General features: G+C 37.0%; 3 protein-coding genes across 3 annotated transcripts; 1 reads left to right on the forward strand and 2 right to left on the reverse strand.

Annotated features, from left to right (window-relative positions):
* Window positions 2,867–3,817, forward strand: LOC18784678 (beta-hexosaminidase 1). The gene is made up of 2 exons (XM_020556883.1): window positions 2,867–3,273; window positions 3,405–3,817. The coding sequence occupies exons 1-2, from the start codon at window positions 3,204–3,206 to the stop codon at window positions 3,752–3,754; spliced, it is 420 nt and encodes a 139-aa protein (XP_020412472.1). The 5' UTR covers window positions 2,867–3,203; the 3' UTR covers window positions 3,755–3,817.
* Window positions 5,352–7,465, reverse strand: LOC18785765. The gene is made up of 3 exons (XM_007218431.2): window positions 7,046–7,465; window positions 6,376–6,501; window positions 5,352–5,852 (listed from the first exon to the last, which is right to left on the reverse strand). Exons 1-3 carry the CDS (start codon window positions 7,167–7,169, stop codon window positions 5,557–5,559), a joined length of 546 nt encoding a protein of 181 aa, XP_007218493.1. The 5' UTR covers window positions 7,170–7,465; the 3' UTR covers window positions 5,352–5,556.
* On the reverse strand, window positions 8,858–13,138 carry LOC109947191 (metal tolerance protein 11-like). Its single transcript, XM_020556882.1, has 5 exons — window positions 11,998–13,138; window positions 11,598–11,834; window positions 9,743–9,882; window positions 9,495–9,634; window positions 8,858–9,172 (listed from the first exon to the last, which is right to left on the reverse strand). Exons 1-4 carry the CDS (start codon window positions 12,043–12,045, stop codon window positions 9,616–9,618), a joined length of 444 nt encoding a protein of 147 aa, XP_020412471.1. The 5' UTR covers window positions 12,046–13,138; the 3' UTR covers window positions 8,858–9,172; window positions 9,495–9,615.

Raw genomic sequence — 13,138 nt, forward strand, 5'->3', positions numbered from 1 at the left:
GCATAGTCGGAGAGTCGAGCGCCAAGGGAAAGTAAATGGGATGGGTACGGAAACGGAAATCGATCGCAATCTGACGCCACGTGTAGGGGCAGGATGGCGTGATGGTGAGGGTGACAGTGTCTGAGCTGGACAGAGCGGTATCGTAAAATAGAATGTCTAATCTGAGCCACAGATTCTCGTTTCGTGTTTGGTTGATTCGGTGGGGCCCATGTCAAACTGCGGGTCCGATCGGATTCAAGATATGGTCTATCCGGTGCGCGCGAGGAGCACCTATCACCTGTATTTAAGACCGTCGGATGGCGATGAGAATGTCATTTTTCTAATCCTGCGGTACACGGACTTAGTCCGCCGTCCGAGTTAAAGTATGCAAGTCAAAGTCGGTAGGCTGTTTCGTATAATTGGGAATAAAGGATCGCGCTATGTTGGATTTGTGGGCCCACGATGGGAGACCCGCTGACACATCGGACAGCTCCACTTATACTTTGGGCCTCTGGCCTCTGTATCTATTATTGTAAGGGTGCGGACAAAATGGCTCAATCGGATCCTATGTTATGTTTATCCAAACCAAATTAAACTGCAATTTGTTAGGTTTGATTTTGCCCAACTAAAAATTCTTCATGTTTTGAACGAAATGCTTTTGAGTTTGATCTGAATTTTTACCATCAGCTAGACAATGATATTAGTTGCGTGGTAACTCTACTACAATGATATTACTATTTATGCAGTTGAAGTCTTTTGTTGCTTACCATGGATATTATTGTTAGTTTTATTTCAACTACGTATAGCATTTACCTTCCGTTTGGATTTGGATGAGGAAAAGTAACTCTTAATTTAGCTCAAAGTCGGTGATTTAAGAGGAGAAATTGATAATTTTCTTGTTTGGTAACTTAAACGTGAAATTTATTAAATGACACGCAGAAAAAATCGTGGAAATTGAGGCATCAAATTCCCAAGTTTAATTTCCACTAAAATAAGCGTCATTTCACAATTTTCATAATGCCATTTACAAAATTCGGCATACATAAATACGAACTTTGAAAACTTCAATTGCCAAAATTTAAAATAATGAAAATCTAAATTCTGTTATTTTAGAATTTTATATAATTTTTAATTTATTCATCCAAACAGAGGGTTATGAAATTTGGACATGTTGGGTTTCACATCGATTACATAGCTGGCAATTATACTCTACTTCCAGAGGTTGTCGAAGCATCACTTGGCCTGGCCCTCATATCATATGCATGAAACTACGATAAAATCTTTAAATTTATTTCCAACTGCATCCTTATTCTTCAAACCTTGGTCAGACATGCCTAGTTATTGTTTAGCAAGTCTTTAAATTAAAATAAAGTATACTAACCCCATAAGAGAAGAACAGAATGTTGAGATAAAAAACCACCTTTTTTACCTGAGACATTTTCTAAATAGATGGATTCCCACATCTTCAAGTATAAGAATATGATAGACAATGCATGTGCTGCAAATTTCAATTCTTTTGCCATAAAAACAATAGACGATGCAGACATCTAAATGATAGGATGCAATTCCTTTCTCTTTTGCTTTAACTCTAGAGTACAATTAATTCTCTATTCTCTACTCTTTTAGAGGACAAGTCTTGAAAGAAAAATAACCAGTATAAGAGTCGCATGTAAAAGAAGAAGTCAAATCGCATTGCAGGCACATATCAGGCCAGTGGTCATATGGCTTCCCACAAATTCTACAATCCATAAGGATTGCACGTCCACGGGTGTTGCCGCATTTGGCACAACATGAGTCTCTAAACCTACTTCCGCAGACAGTACATTGAACCGAACAACCCTTGCCAAGAATTGCATTCTTTGGCACATCATACTTGTAGGGGCACAGTTGCGTAATGTGATCATCCACCTTTAAACAATACCTACATTCACCTGTGTGCAATTTGTAGATCCATTGTTAAATACAACAAAAGCAATAAAAATAATTACTTATTGGTTATTAAAAAAAAATACAGGGAATGAATGAAGATGATAAAACCCAAAAATAATTATTCTGTGCACATGACATAGAATTACAACAAATAAATTGATATTATGTCATAAGAAGAGATATATATATATATATATGTGTGTGTGTGTTATGAAACATATGTAAATACAGTATGCATCTTTTTTTTTATATATATATAATCAAAAACATACCAATAGGATTAGGATGGAGGAGGGAGGGCAAAACAAGGTTTTGTCTAATGGAAAAGAGTCTTAATTTGCAAACTAGTTGTCTCACGTTCAAAGCCACTTGACAACTCGGTAGTGTGTAATTTATACTGTGGCGTGTATCATAAATAAAAATAAATAACAAACATACCAGCAGGAACAGGAGGGTTCGGTTCCTTCAAAAAGTCAACATTTGGTGCTGCGTGGCTAGAGAATAAGCTATAAGTTCTTCAAACCTCCTTTGTTCTGCAGTTTTTGGTTGTTTAGGCTTATCTGTTTGCATGCAATTATATTGTTAAATACAAAAGTAAGAAAGAAAAGAATAAGTTGTAACGTCAAAGAAGTTAGAAGGAATGATATCGATCCTGAATATCGGGTAGTATTCATTGTGCACACACAAAATAACTTGACTGGAAAAGATAAAACTGTTTCAAAATTTTGGGATAATACATACATCCTCTAATTACATCAACAAAAGTAAAACGAAAACAACAGTTTCTTTTTTCCAAAACCACACAAAGCCCAATAGTAAAAGAGACAAAAAATTTGTTGAGAAATACACTCAATTAACCAAATGGACCAACGATCTTCCTCTAAAAGTATTTTCAAATAAAATAGAATTAGGATATTATACGAAACGAAATTCTACCACATAAACCAAAAAAACATACGTACTCATTGACTTCAAAATTGAATTCCAAAGTGACTTATCCGTGGAATAGCCAACCCTCTCTTGCGGGGAAAGATCCTTTCCTCCGCCGCCGTCCTTATCGAGCACCACCGATTGGCCAGCCACATTTGGCGAGCAAAGGAGAAGGTCCTTTGCAGAGCAGTTGTTATCAACCACCATGTGGGAAAGAGATTGGGAGGGATTTTAGGGTTAAGGGCTTGGCGTAGAGATGAGATTAAAAAGATGGGTGTTTGCTTATAGATACTTATAATGCTGAACCACTTGAAGGAATTAACGATGTTTCTCAGCAAAAGCTTGTTCTTGGAGGAGAAGTATGCATGTGGGGTGAGACAGCTGATACATCAGATGTTCAGCAAACTATTTGGCCTCGAGCTGCTGCTGCGGCAGGTAAGTAGTGAATTAAGTTGATTTAGAGTCAATCTCCCAGGTGTGATATGTATATAAGCAAGTACTTGGTACTGTGCGTTTTCTGGGTACTCTTCAGCTTGAGACTGAACGCCATTTTGTTTTCCCTGTAGAGCGTTTGTGGAGCAGGAGGGAGGCAACATCTGCGCGAAATGGTAATTTAACTGCACTGCCTCGGCTACAATACTTCAGATGCCTCTTGAATAGACGTGGAGTTCAAGCTGCTCCAGTGACCAACTTGATTGCTCGAAGTCCTCCAATTTGGTCCGCGGGTCATGCTATGACCAATAATACTTCGATTATCATATTAGGTGATTTCATTAGTCTTAAACTTCCCTTCCAATGCTATACAGATAAATGCAAGCGTTCTAGAGATTTTGCATATCTGTTGTTCAAACATGCATGCCTATTTATGATAGCTATTATTGTCAGAATTTACGGTTTAGAATCTTTTGCTTCTTGATGTTGAGATCATTGGCTGGGAAATATTATGGATCACAGAGTATGGTCATTGTATTTGGAAAAATGGGTTGTTGTTGCCTTTTTTTTTTTGAGAAATTCTATAGTTGCATTCAAAGTTCAGTCAAAAAAGTCACTAGTCACAAAGGGCCAATACAAACTAGCCACAAAAGAGCTATTACAATAACGGAGCGGTCTAATATCAAAATTAAGAAAATCAGGTATGTCTCCACTAATGATCAGCCAAGATCGAAGAAACTCTGGCATAGACATCCCAACTAAGATTGCAAACTTAGAATAATAAAAAAAAGATAAAGCTTGAAAAAACCAAGCCATAACAATACAAATAAAACTCTCACCAAGGAGAGATGAAAAGCTCTCACAAAGTAGAGGTGAAAACTACACAGAGAACATAAAGAGTCTTTGCAACTTATTCCAAACATAAATAAATTGCAAAAAAAATGGTGGTAGAGATCCGACGCCGAAATGCAGGTGAAGATCCGATGCTGAGCCGCAGCCGCCTATAATGGTTAGATGAAAATTATAACAAAACTAAGACAAATAGGGAAAACCCTTTGTCTCTGAAAATGGGGGAAGAGTTGAAAGGAGGAAGAGAGGAAGAGAAGAGGGGAGAGGAGGGAAGAATAATGGCTTCCTCCCCCCTCAAAGTGGAAAAGGCTCTAAGAGTGTTTTTTGGGAGAAAGGAGGCTAGAGTTTCCCAAGAAAATGGGTTGTTGTTGCCTAGGCGTTCCTTTTTTATATATAATTATTTAGTATTTTAAATTTTAAATTTCTACCAAAATCATGCAAAATAAAAGGATATGTAAATTATAAAGTACCATAATTGATATAAAGTCTAACACGGCCGTCTTCCAACCCCTCTCTCTCTCTCTCGCTCAGACGTAAGTTATAACCCGCGACATCTCTCTCTCTCTTTCTCTCTCTCACACACACACACATAACACCATTGTCATCTCGTCCTTGGAGATTCCAAAATGGCCGTTATTTATCCGATTACAGATCATTATTAGGAAAAAGAATATTGATAAGCACGGCTAGTCATGAAAGCGATACCCCAAAAATGAAGATAATATACGAAAGTTATACCACTTGGGCATGCAAGCAAAGCATACCCCATCAGCTCCAGAAAAAATATTTTGTGGTATGATCGATATAGGATTATATAACTCCTGATTCTGGATTAGCTACGTAAAATTACCAACAACATCATCATCAAGAAGTTTGTATAAACTGCTGAGTGGCATAAGTTTCAAACTCATATGACAACTTGTTCTGAAAGTTGGAAGTTTTAAATATGTACTTCGATTTTAGTATATAACTTTTATTTCAACTACTTCCAGAGGTTGTAGAAGCATCACTTGGCCAGGCACTGCGATAATATCTTTGAATGTATTTCCAACTCCATCCTTATTCTTCAAACCCTGGTCATTCATGCCTAGTTTATTGTTTAGCAAGTCTTTAAATTAAAATAAAGTACACTAACCCCATAAGAGAAGAACAAAATGTATTGAGATAAAAACCACCTTTTACTTGAGACATTTTCTAAATGGATGGATTGGATTCCCACATCTTCAAGCATAAGAATATAATAGACAATGACACTGCAAATTGCAATTCATTTGCGATAAAAACAATACAAGTTGTAGGCATCTAAATGATAGGATGCATGGCTAAACAAAAACATGCCCCATTTTTGGCAAACAACATAAAAAAGCACTCCTTTCTCTTTTGCTTAACTCTAGAGTACAATTCATTCTCTATTCTCTACTCTTTCGGAGTACAAGTCTAGAAAGAAATATAACCAGTATAAGGGTCGCACGTAAAAGAAGAATTCAAATCGCGTTGCGGGCACATATCAGGCCAGTGGTCATATGACTTCCCACAGATTCTACAATCCATGAGGATTGCACGTCCACGGGTATGGCCGCATTTGGCACAACATGAGTCTCTAAACCTACATCCGCAGACAACACACTGAACCGAACAGCCCTTGCCAAGAATTGCATTCTTTGGGACATCATACTTGTAGGGGCACAGTTGTGTAATGTGATCATCCACCTTTAAACAATACCTACATTCACCTGTGTGCAATTTGTCGACCCATTGTTATATACAACAAAAGCAATAAAAATAATTACTTAATTTTTTAATTTTTTTGGTTAATGAAGAAGATAAATCCCAAAAATAAGTATTGTGAGCACATGACATAGAATTATAACGTATACATAGATATTATGTCGTACAACGAATACATAGATATTATATAATAGGAAGAGAGAAAAAAAAATATATGCATGGTGAAATATATGTATATGCAGTATGGATATTTTTTTTACATATATTATGTATAATCAAAAGCATACCAATAGGATTAGGAAAGAGGAAGGAGGAGGGAGGTGGGAGGGCTATCTTTTTTTTTTTTTTTACTTCTTTTCATCTCTAGAATCAATAGGCCAACAAGGTTTTGCCTAGTGGAAAAAATCCTTAATTTGCAGACTAGTTGTCTCAAGTTCAAAGCCACAGGATAACTCGGTAGTGTGTGTGAGACACCCACCTCCACCTTGTAGTTTATACTATGGCTTGTATCATAAATAAAAAACATACCGGCGGGTATAGGAGGGTCCGGGGCCTTCAAAAAGTCAACATTCGGTGACACGTTGTTAACAAAATAAGTCATAAGATCTTCAAACCTCCTTTGCTCTGCAGTCATTGGTGGTTTAGACTTGTTTTCTGTTTACATGCAATTACATTGTTAAATACAAAAGTAAAAAGGAAAAGAATGGGTGATAACGTCAAAGAAGTTGGAAGAATGACATTGATCCTATTAACAAATAACTATATTATTAAATATCGGGTATTCATCATGCACGCACCAAAATAACTTGACTGAAAAAGATGAAAGTGATTCAAAAATTTGGGATAATATATACATCCTCTAATTACACCAACAAAAGTAAAACAAAAACAGCAGTTTCTTTTTTCCAAAAAATACAAAGCCCAATAGTTTACAGAAAAAGCCTTTGGTTCTAATTAACCTGTTGGATATGTGTACAAACAATCAAAACAAAATCAGTTATAGCTTAATCTAATGAATTAGCAAAGGTTTCGACCAACTTCAATTACTTCCCAAAAATAAAAGAGACAAAAATTTTGTTGAGAAATACGCTTAATTAATGGAGCAACGATCTTCCTCTAAAAGTATTTTCAAATCAAATAGAACTAGGATATTGTACGGAACGAAATTCTACCACATAAACCAGAAAAACATACATACCCCTTGACTTCAAAATTGAATTCCAAAGCGACTCATCGGTGTCATAGCCGACCCTCTCTTGCGGGGAAAGGTCCTTTCCCCCGCCGCCGTCGTCCTTTGCAGAGCAGTTGTTATCAAGCGCCATGTGGGGATTTTAGGGTTAGGCTTGGCGTAGAGATGAGATTGTAATTACTGAGATTAAAAAGATGGGTGCTTGCTTATATAGGCGTGGACAGGGCTTTTGTTTTTTGTTTTTTTTCCTTTTCTTTTTATTTAGACCCCAATGCACGCATCTGACGTCTTTAATAGGCATAATGCACGTATTAAATGTTTTTATTCTTTTATCATTATTATTTTTTCTCTAAAATTGTATACAGCAATTTAAATGTGTTGTGGTTTGTTTTGTTTCCTGTTTAGCCCTTGTTCTTTTTTTTCTTCCCTTTTTCTTAGTGTCGTATGGAAGACACCTCTCGGAGGGTTTTGGGATGCAAAAGATGTTCCTTATGTTTGTGATGTTCAACGTTATGGATTGACTTACGTAACCAGATCAGAAGAGTGCGTTGGATTTGTGAATGAAAGCGGCCGTGAAAGGGTTATGGAATACTTCCGCGCTTGCAGGCTGGAGAATAAGGTCCAGAGTTCAATTGAATTGTCACAAAATGTGATAAGGGGTTTATTATGTGCAGCCCTTTTTGATGAAAATAGCGGTGGAAACTTGTGTGTGTTTGAGGTTAAAAAAAAAAATGTTGAAGTGGTATATGATCGATCGGTTTTGGGAGCGCTTTCTGAATATTACAATGACTTAGTTAGTTATCTTTTCCACTCATTGTTCCTTATCGTGGAAACACAAAGATACCCGTATACACATGAAAATAATGTGAGATTGAACGATAGATTCAGAGAAAAACTTCCAAGATATAGAGAGAATGTTGTGGTAAGGCGAGGAGAAAATTATGTTGTACGACTCGCACATTTTGATAACGCAGATGATCAACTATATCAGCAGCTGAGAACAGAAAATCGTGAACGTAATGTGACTCCTGAAACTGAAGCTGTAATGGAAGAATTTGGTCTGGAACAATTTCAGCAAGATGCTATTTGGTTTGGTTTGCCAACATGGAAGTTGGTGCAAGCTTTAGATTTGTGGAAGCTTTAGAGGACGCGTAGCACCTTGGGCGTGCACTGCAAGAATGGTAATATTTTGTTTAAACTAGTCAGTGAGATAACCCATTTAATTTATTTAATTTGTTTTAATTTGTTTACGTTTTTCTTTAATCACCGGACATGCAGTCCATTTGGCTGATTGAGCTTTTCTCAAGGCTTCTAGTAGCGTGTTCGTGTAACATCATACTCATTTGGAATTGAGATAATGCATATATTCTTCTTAGCATAAAAAGCTTATTTTAAATTTTCCTTTGGACCAAGCAAAACGACTTTACGTCGGGTTTTAGTATGAACCTGTTATCCGTTGTTGGCACCCTTGCTTACAGTAATTGTTATAGCAATGATATATCTTGGGAAGTCTTAGATAGGATCCACAATAGCAAACAAGCCCTGTTTACACGAGATATTAAAGACAGAAATCAGTTTTCTGCAAAACCGTGTTAATAGCACTAAAGCACACTAGAAAATGAACTGGTGGTATTTAGCAAAGGCAATAAATCATATAGGAACACTCTTCGGCCATGGAATCAGAATTTTACGAGATTATGAAATACATCATACATGCAACGTAACTGAATAATTGGTCAAGATTGAAAAGCTTTGGCTGTACTGATGAATCTATTAAAGTCATTCAATATTTCGCTTCTTCTTCATTGATGCATGGCAAGATAAAATAACATGACGCTTTTTCTAAATGATAAAATGAACGAGATTTTATTAACCACAGAGAAAGTTTTAATCTCCCCTTGAAGCCCATGGACATGATATTATGATACCAATGTTTATCTAGCGGATCTCAGGGATACAAATGAAATTAGACGTAAGGATCACACACATGCTCATGCTCATGCACAAAGCCATTTCTCTTTTTAAAACACATTACCAACACAAACCTTAAGAATTACTATCATCCCGACTAAAGAATTCGGCCTTCCTCCAACTCTTCCCTCACAAGCAAAGGTTGAAGCCAATAAGCTGCCCAGCCTGAACGAATTTGAATAATCCATGGTTATACACACATTAACACAAAAGAGTTTTCAATGTTCTCGAGGACACAAATTTTCCTAGGAAAGTTTAATCGTGAAGCTCTATTATCCAACATACTAATCATGTCAATATATATTTTTAACCCAAATTAGGCTACCCCCATTTCTTTTCTAAATAAACAGAACAAGGAGAATGCAGGCCCAATTAGGCTATCACCATATCTTGTATGCATGAACATAACTAACAAAAAATGAAATTCGAAACAAGTGAATTATTACATAAACAGCAGAAAACAAAAGCTAGCTCTCAATAAGCTCACCTCGTCCACTGTTTCAATTCCTCTCAATCTAAGTATCCAACTCTTCTGGCCAGGGTGTCCTCTTCCCTGCACCAGCTCAACTTCTTGAACTGTTTCTCTGCCGGAAATTTGCTGTCTCAACTCAACCATCTTTTTCCAGGCTGACCCAAAAAAAAAAAAAAAACATCAATTTACCATCAAAATATATTATAATCTTCAAGGACAAACAGCCTCAAAGAATAACATTCCAAATCCATTTTAATTTTTACCTTGGAAAACCGCAGTTCAGGAAATTCAGTGCTGGGTTACAAACGAATCTCCCTTTCAAGCCCATGGGCATTGGAAACATAGTGAATCCTGACTCCGTCTCTGCAGTCTCAACAATCTCTTCAGACAATCCCTTCAGTGGCTGAAGATGCAAAACAGACAATCAAATAAATATATTATACAAAGGATTTTAAAATCATCAAAGGGTATTCCACATGTGTATCCAGAAAGACCAAATCCTCCAAATGGCATTTTCATAAACATTGCACAGAATATTTTGTCACGTATATAACAATTTTTCCAACTATATAATTGCTGGAGGGAACAAAGAAAAGGAAGAAAACAAGCAGTTCTCACTGCCTTGCCTAAACCTACCCCAAGCCCGATTCCCACTTTCTTTCTTTCATAAAATACAAGACTCAACCCCCTGCAACGTGAAGAGGTAAAAACCTAAACATGCCATAAAAAAGCTGAAACTTATTTATGCTCCATATCTTCAGATTCTAAGAAAAATGATACGAGCCATAAAAAGCTTTACGCACACTCCTGATCAAAGTCTGTCTGCTTTCATTATGTTTCCAGTTTGATTTTTATTTTTATTTTTTTTTGGGTAGATAGTTTTAAGTTTGAGTTTCAAATGAAGAGGAAGAGAATGAGAATGCAGAGATGGAGAGAGAATGCTTTCGGAAAGAAAATTTAGTTTCCCTTAAAAGACACAAGGATAACTAACAATTTTATTTTTATTCTTTATAAGGTTAAGACTCCATTCATCTACCCGCCAAAAGTGCTGAAATCTAAAGGTATAATAAAATGAGTCATATTTTGTGTCAAAATGTGTGTCCCCGGATCGTGACCCATATATATATATGTATATATATATATATGAGTTTTTGGCTCATTGTCTGTAGCAATGCATACTAGTGGTAGACAAGCTGATGGAATGGAATGGGCATATGATTTCTGAATTTTATCTTGTACTAGCCTCTCCGCACTCGCTTAATCGGGTTTCGCTCGTGAGACTCACTTGTTCGCTATATGATCTACGCACACTTTCGTATGTATGATCTACTCCTAACACATGACAATAATTCATCACATACAATTCAAGTTCCAAAGGGCACCACTATCCACAACCAGATAAAATGAACAGATTTCTCCTTAAAATATAGCTTAACTTGCAGAAAACGAAAAACATAGAAAAAAGAAACCACAGAAAATGCCCATCAAAGAAAGAAAAATGGTCGAGATATGCCAATAAAAAATCCAGGGAAGCAACTAAGGCTGGTCAAGCATACAAAGAACAAAACACAACATTTAACATGAAGCAGCATGAATGAAGAAAAATAAATGGTTAGAACTTTCCTCTCAGTGCTTAGTTAGAATATGTTCAATGTAGATTAAGAAGAAATAGATAACTAACCAACTTGTACGAACAATTTGTAGGGCTGTCCAACAAGGAAAAGAGTACAACCAAAGCAAATGATATGGATACCTTCCATCTTCATTCCCAAAAGAGAAACGAAAATAGAAACGATATCCAATCTCAACAGTGAACGGCTCCACGTATGGGTGAACCCCAAGCCCATTAACAGTTGAGATTGGATACAACTATTCAAGCTGCACAACTGAACGTATAGCAACCATGATAGGGGAGTAAACCTGTGATATCATATATCAGTAATGTATATCCCCACAAGAGCATTAAGATAAAGAAAGGTCGTGATTTGTGACTTTGAAGGCAACATAACTGTGTAAACATAGAAAACATTATAAGCAGATTCCAGTTGCATGCATCAGCATCATATGCAATTTGAACCAGTGGCTATAATTACCATCAAGAATGGTACAGAGACATACCAAGGGGTGCGTACGTTTCTTCTCAATAGGGTACTCATATGGGTTAGGGGTTTGCATGGAGAATGCAGTAAACCACAGGATGAAGCCAGACAAAAGATCGAGCAATGACTCCAACATGGATGTGATGATGGCTAAAGAACCACTTCTGAGAGATGCATGAACTTTAGCTGCAAAAAGAACCATATTTGATATTCTGATGGCACGTGTCTCACTTTTTGCCAACTTTTCCTGCTCTTCCTGCAACATAAGTTGTTATCTATCAGTTTAAAAGTGATTTGAGTGTACTGATATTGTTTACAGAGACAGAGAACATGATGCAATATAAATCCTTTGGCATTCCAGGAATAAAACCACCCTCCGCTAAGGCATCTATTTCGGTAAAGCCCTCGAGCATTTCTACCTGTTGTTGGCAGTACTCGGGCACATTATCTTCCTGGCCTGAGGCCATCAAGCAGAACAATTAACATGGTACCTGTTGAAGCTCCTCATATGCTAATTGCATAAAGAATAATTAACATTTGCATATATTCCCTTTGTCCCTTTCACCCTTCACATAGAGGATGAAAATATGAAACCCTGTTTCACCCTTTACACAGACGATGAAACTATAAACTAATACAGTAAATACTCATACTCCAACCACAACCAGAAAATGAGATATTTATCAGATCGTCAAAGTCAACTCGATGATACGGAAAAAAAAAAAAAAAAAGTTGCAAGTGAACTTACACTCTGACAGTCAATCCTGGAGATCATTCAATACAGGGGGCAGCACAAGTAAGGAACCCAACAATCCTACAGGGTCCCTTCCATTAAGAAAACTAAAGACACTGCATAACACAGAGCACATTAAAAACCCATAAACTATAAACAAAATGTTTCTAATTCACCAGGACTCTCCCACAAATGTTTTTAATTCACCTCCACTTTAAGCTTTTCGATTACATTTTTAATATGGCAAATTGTATCCTCCACACCCTTTGGAATCGCAAATATATTCATATGTAAGAAAAAGAAAAATTAAAATCTCACCACCAAAATGAATCCAACTTGTTTAATTCATTAACAAAAACAAAACAAAACAAAAAGTGAGCTAACAAAACACGAAAAATTCTGGGAGACCAAAGCACGCAACAGAATATTGGCATTTGAGTTGAGACCACAAAAAAGAAAAAACAAAGACCATCACAACAAATATATCATTCCTTTAACAATGAAGGTGAAGATGCGAAATTACCTAAAACTCCCCAGGCAGTCATGGAGGCCACGGGGAAGTCTTTTCTCCCTGTGCTCTTTGAGGACACCTGGAAACCTTCGAAGTTAAATCGCCATGACCCGTCAACATTGCCCGACTCTCTCCTCGTCGTAGTCTGGCGTCACCGGCTCCACCAATTCCTGGTTGCTGGGAGAGTGAGAGACAAGGAAACTAGGGGGAGAGAAGTAGTGTCGGATGAGCAGCGGAGCATTGAGGGTAGGAACTGAAAATTTGAAGAGACTCGGAGGGCTTTTTGGGGATATACAGAATCGCTTTCTAGGACTCT

The sequence above is a fragment of the Prunus persica genome, chromosome G2, assembly GCF_000346465.2.
Source record: "Prunus persica cultivar Lovell chromosome G2, Prunus_persica_NCBIv2, whole genome shotgun sequence".
In the NCBI taxonomy this organism is placed as follows: Eukaryota; Viridiplantae; Streptophyta; class Magnoliopsida; order Rosales; family Rosaceae; genus Prunus; species Prunus persica.

Bases quoted from the DNA above. Each gene is read 5' to 3' on its own strand.
- LOC109947191 (XM_020556882.1), bottom strand. From the start codon at position 12,045: ATGGCCTCAGGCCAGGAAGATAATGTGCCCGAGTACTGCCAACAACAG. The intron at 11,835-11,997 runs GTAGAAATGCTC...CTTATGTTGCAG, and splicing joins CCGAGTACTGCCAACAACAG to GAAGAGCAGGAAAAGTTGGC. The intron at 9,883-11,597 runs GTATGTCTCTGT...TTGCATCTTCAG, and splicing joins AGAAACGTACGCACCCCTTG to CCACTGAAGGGATTGTCTGA.
- LOC18785765 (XM_007218431.2), bottom strand. From the start codon at position 7,169: ATGGCGCTTGATAACAACTGCTCTGCAAAGGACGACGGCGGCGGGGGA. The intron at 6,502-7,045 runs GTATGTATGTTT...GCATGTAAACAG, and splicing joins TTCAATTTTGAAGTCAAGGG to AAAACAAGTCTAAACCACCA. The intron at 5,853-6,375 runs GTATGTTTTTTA...AATTGCACACAG, and splicing joins GGACCCTCCTATACCCGCCG to GTGAATGTAGGTATTGTTTA.
- LOC18784678 (XM_020556883.1), top strand. From the start codon at position 3,204: ATGTGGGGTGAGACAGCTGATACATCAGATGTTCAGCAAACTATTTGG. The intron at 3,274-3,404 runs GTAAGTAGTGAA...TTTTCCCTGTAG, and splicing joins TCGAGCTGCTGCTGCGGCAG to AGCGTTTGTGGAGCAGGAGG.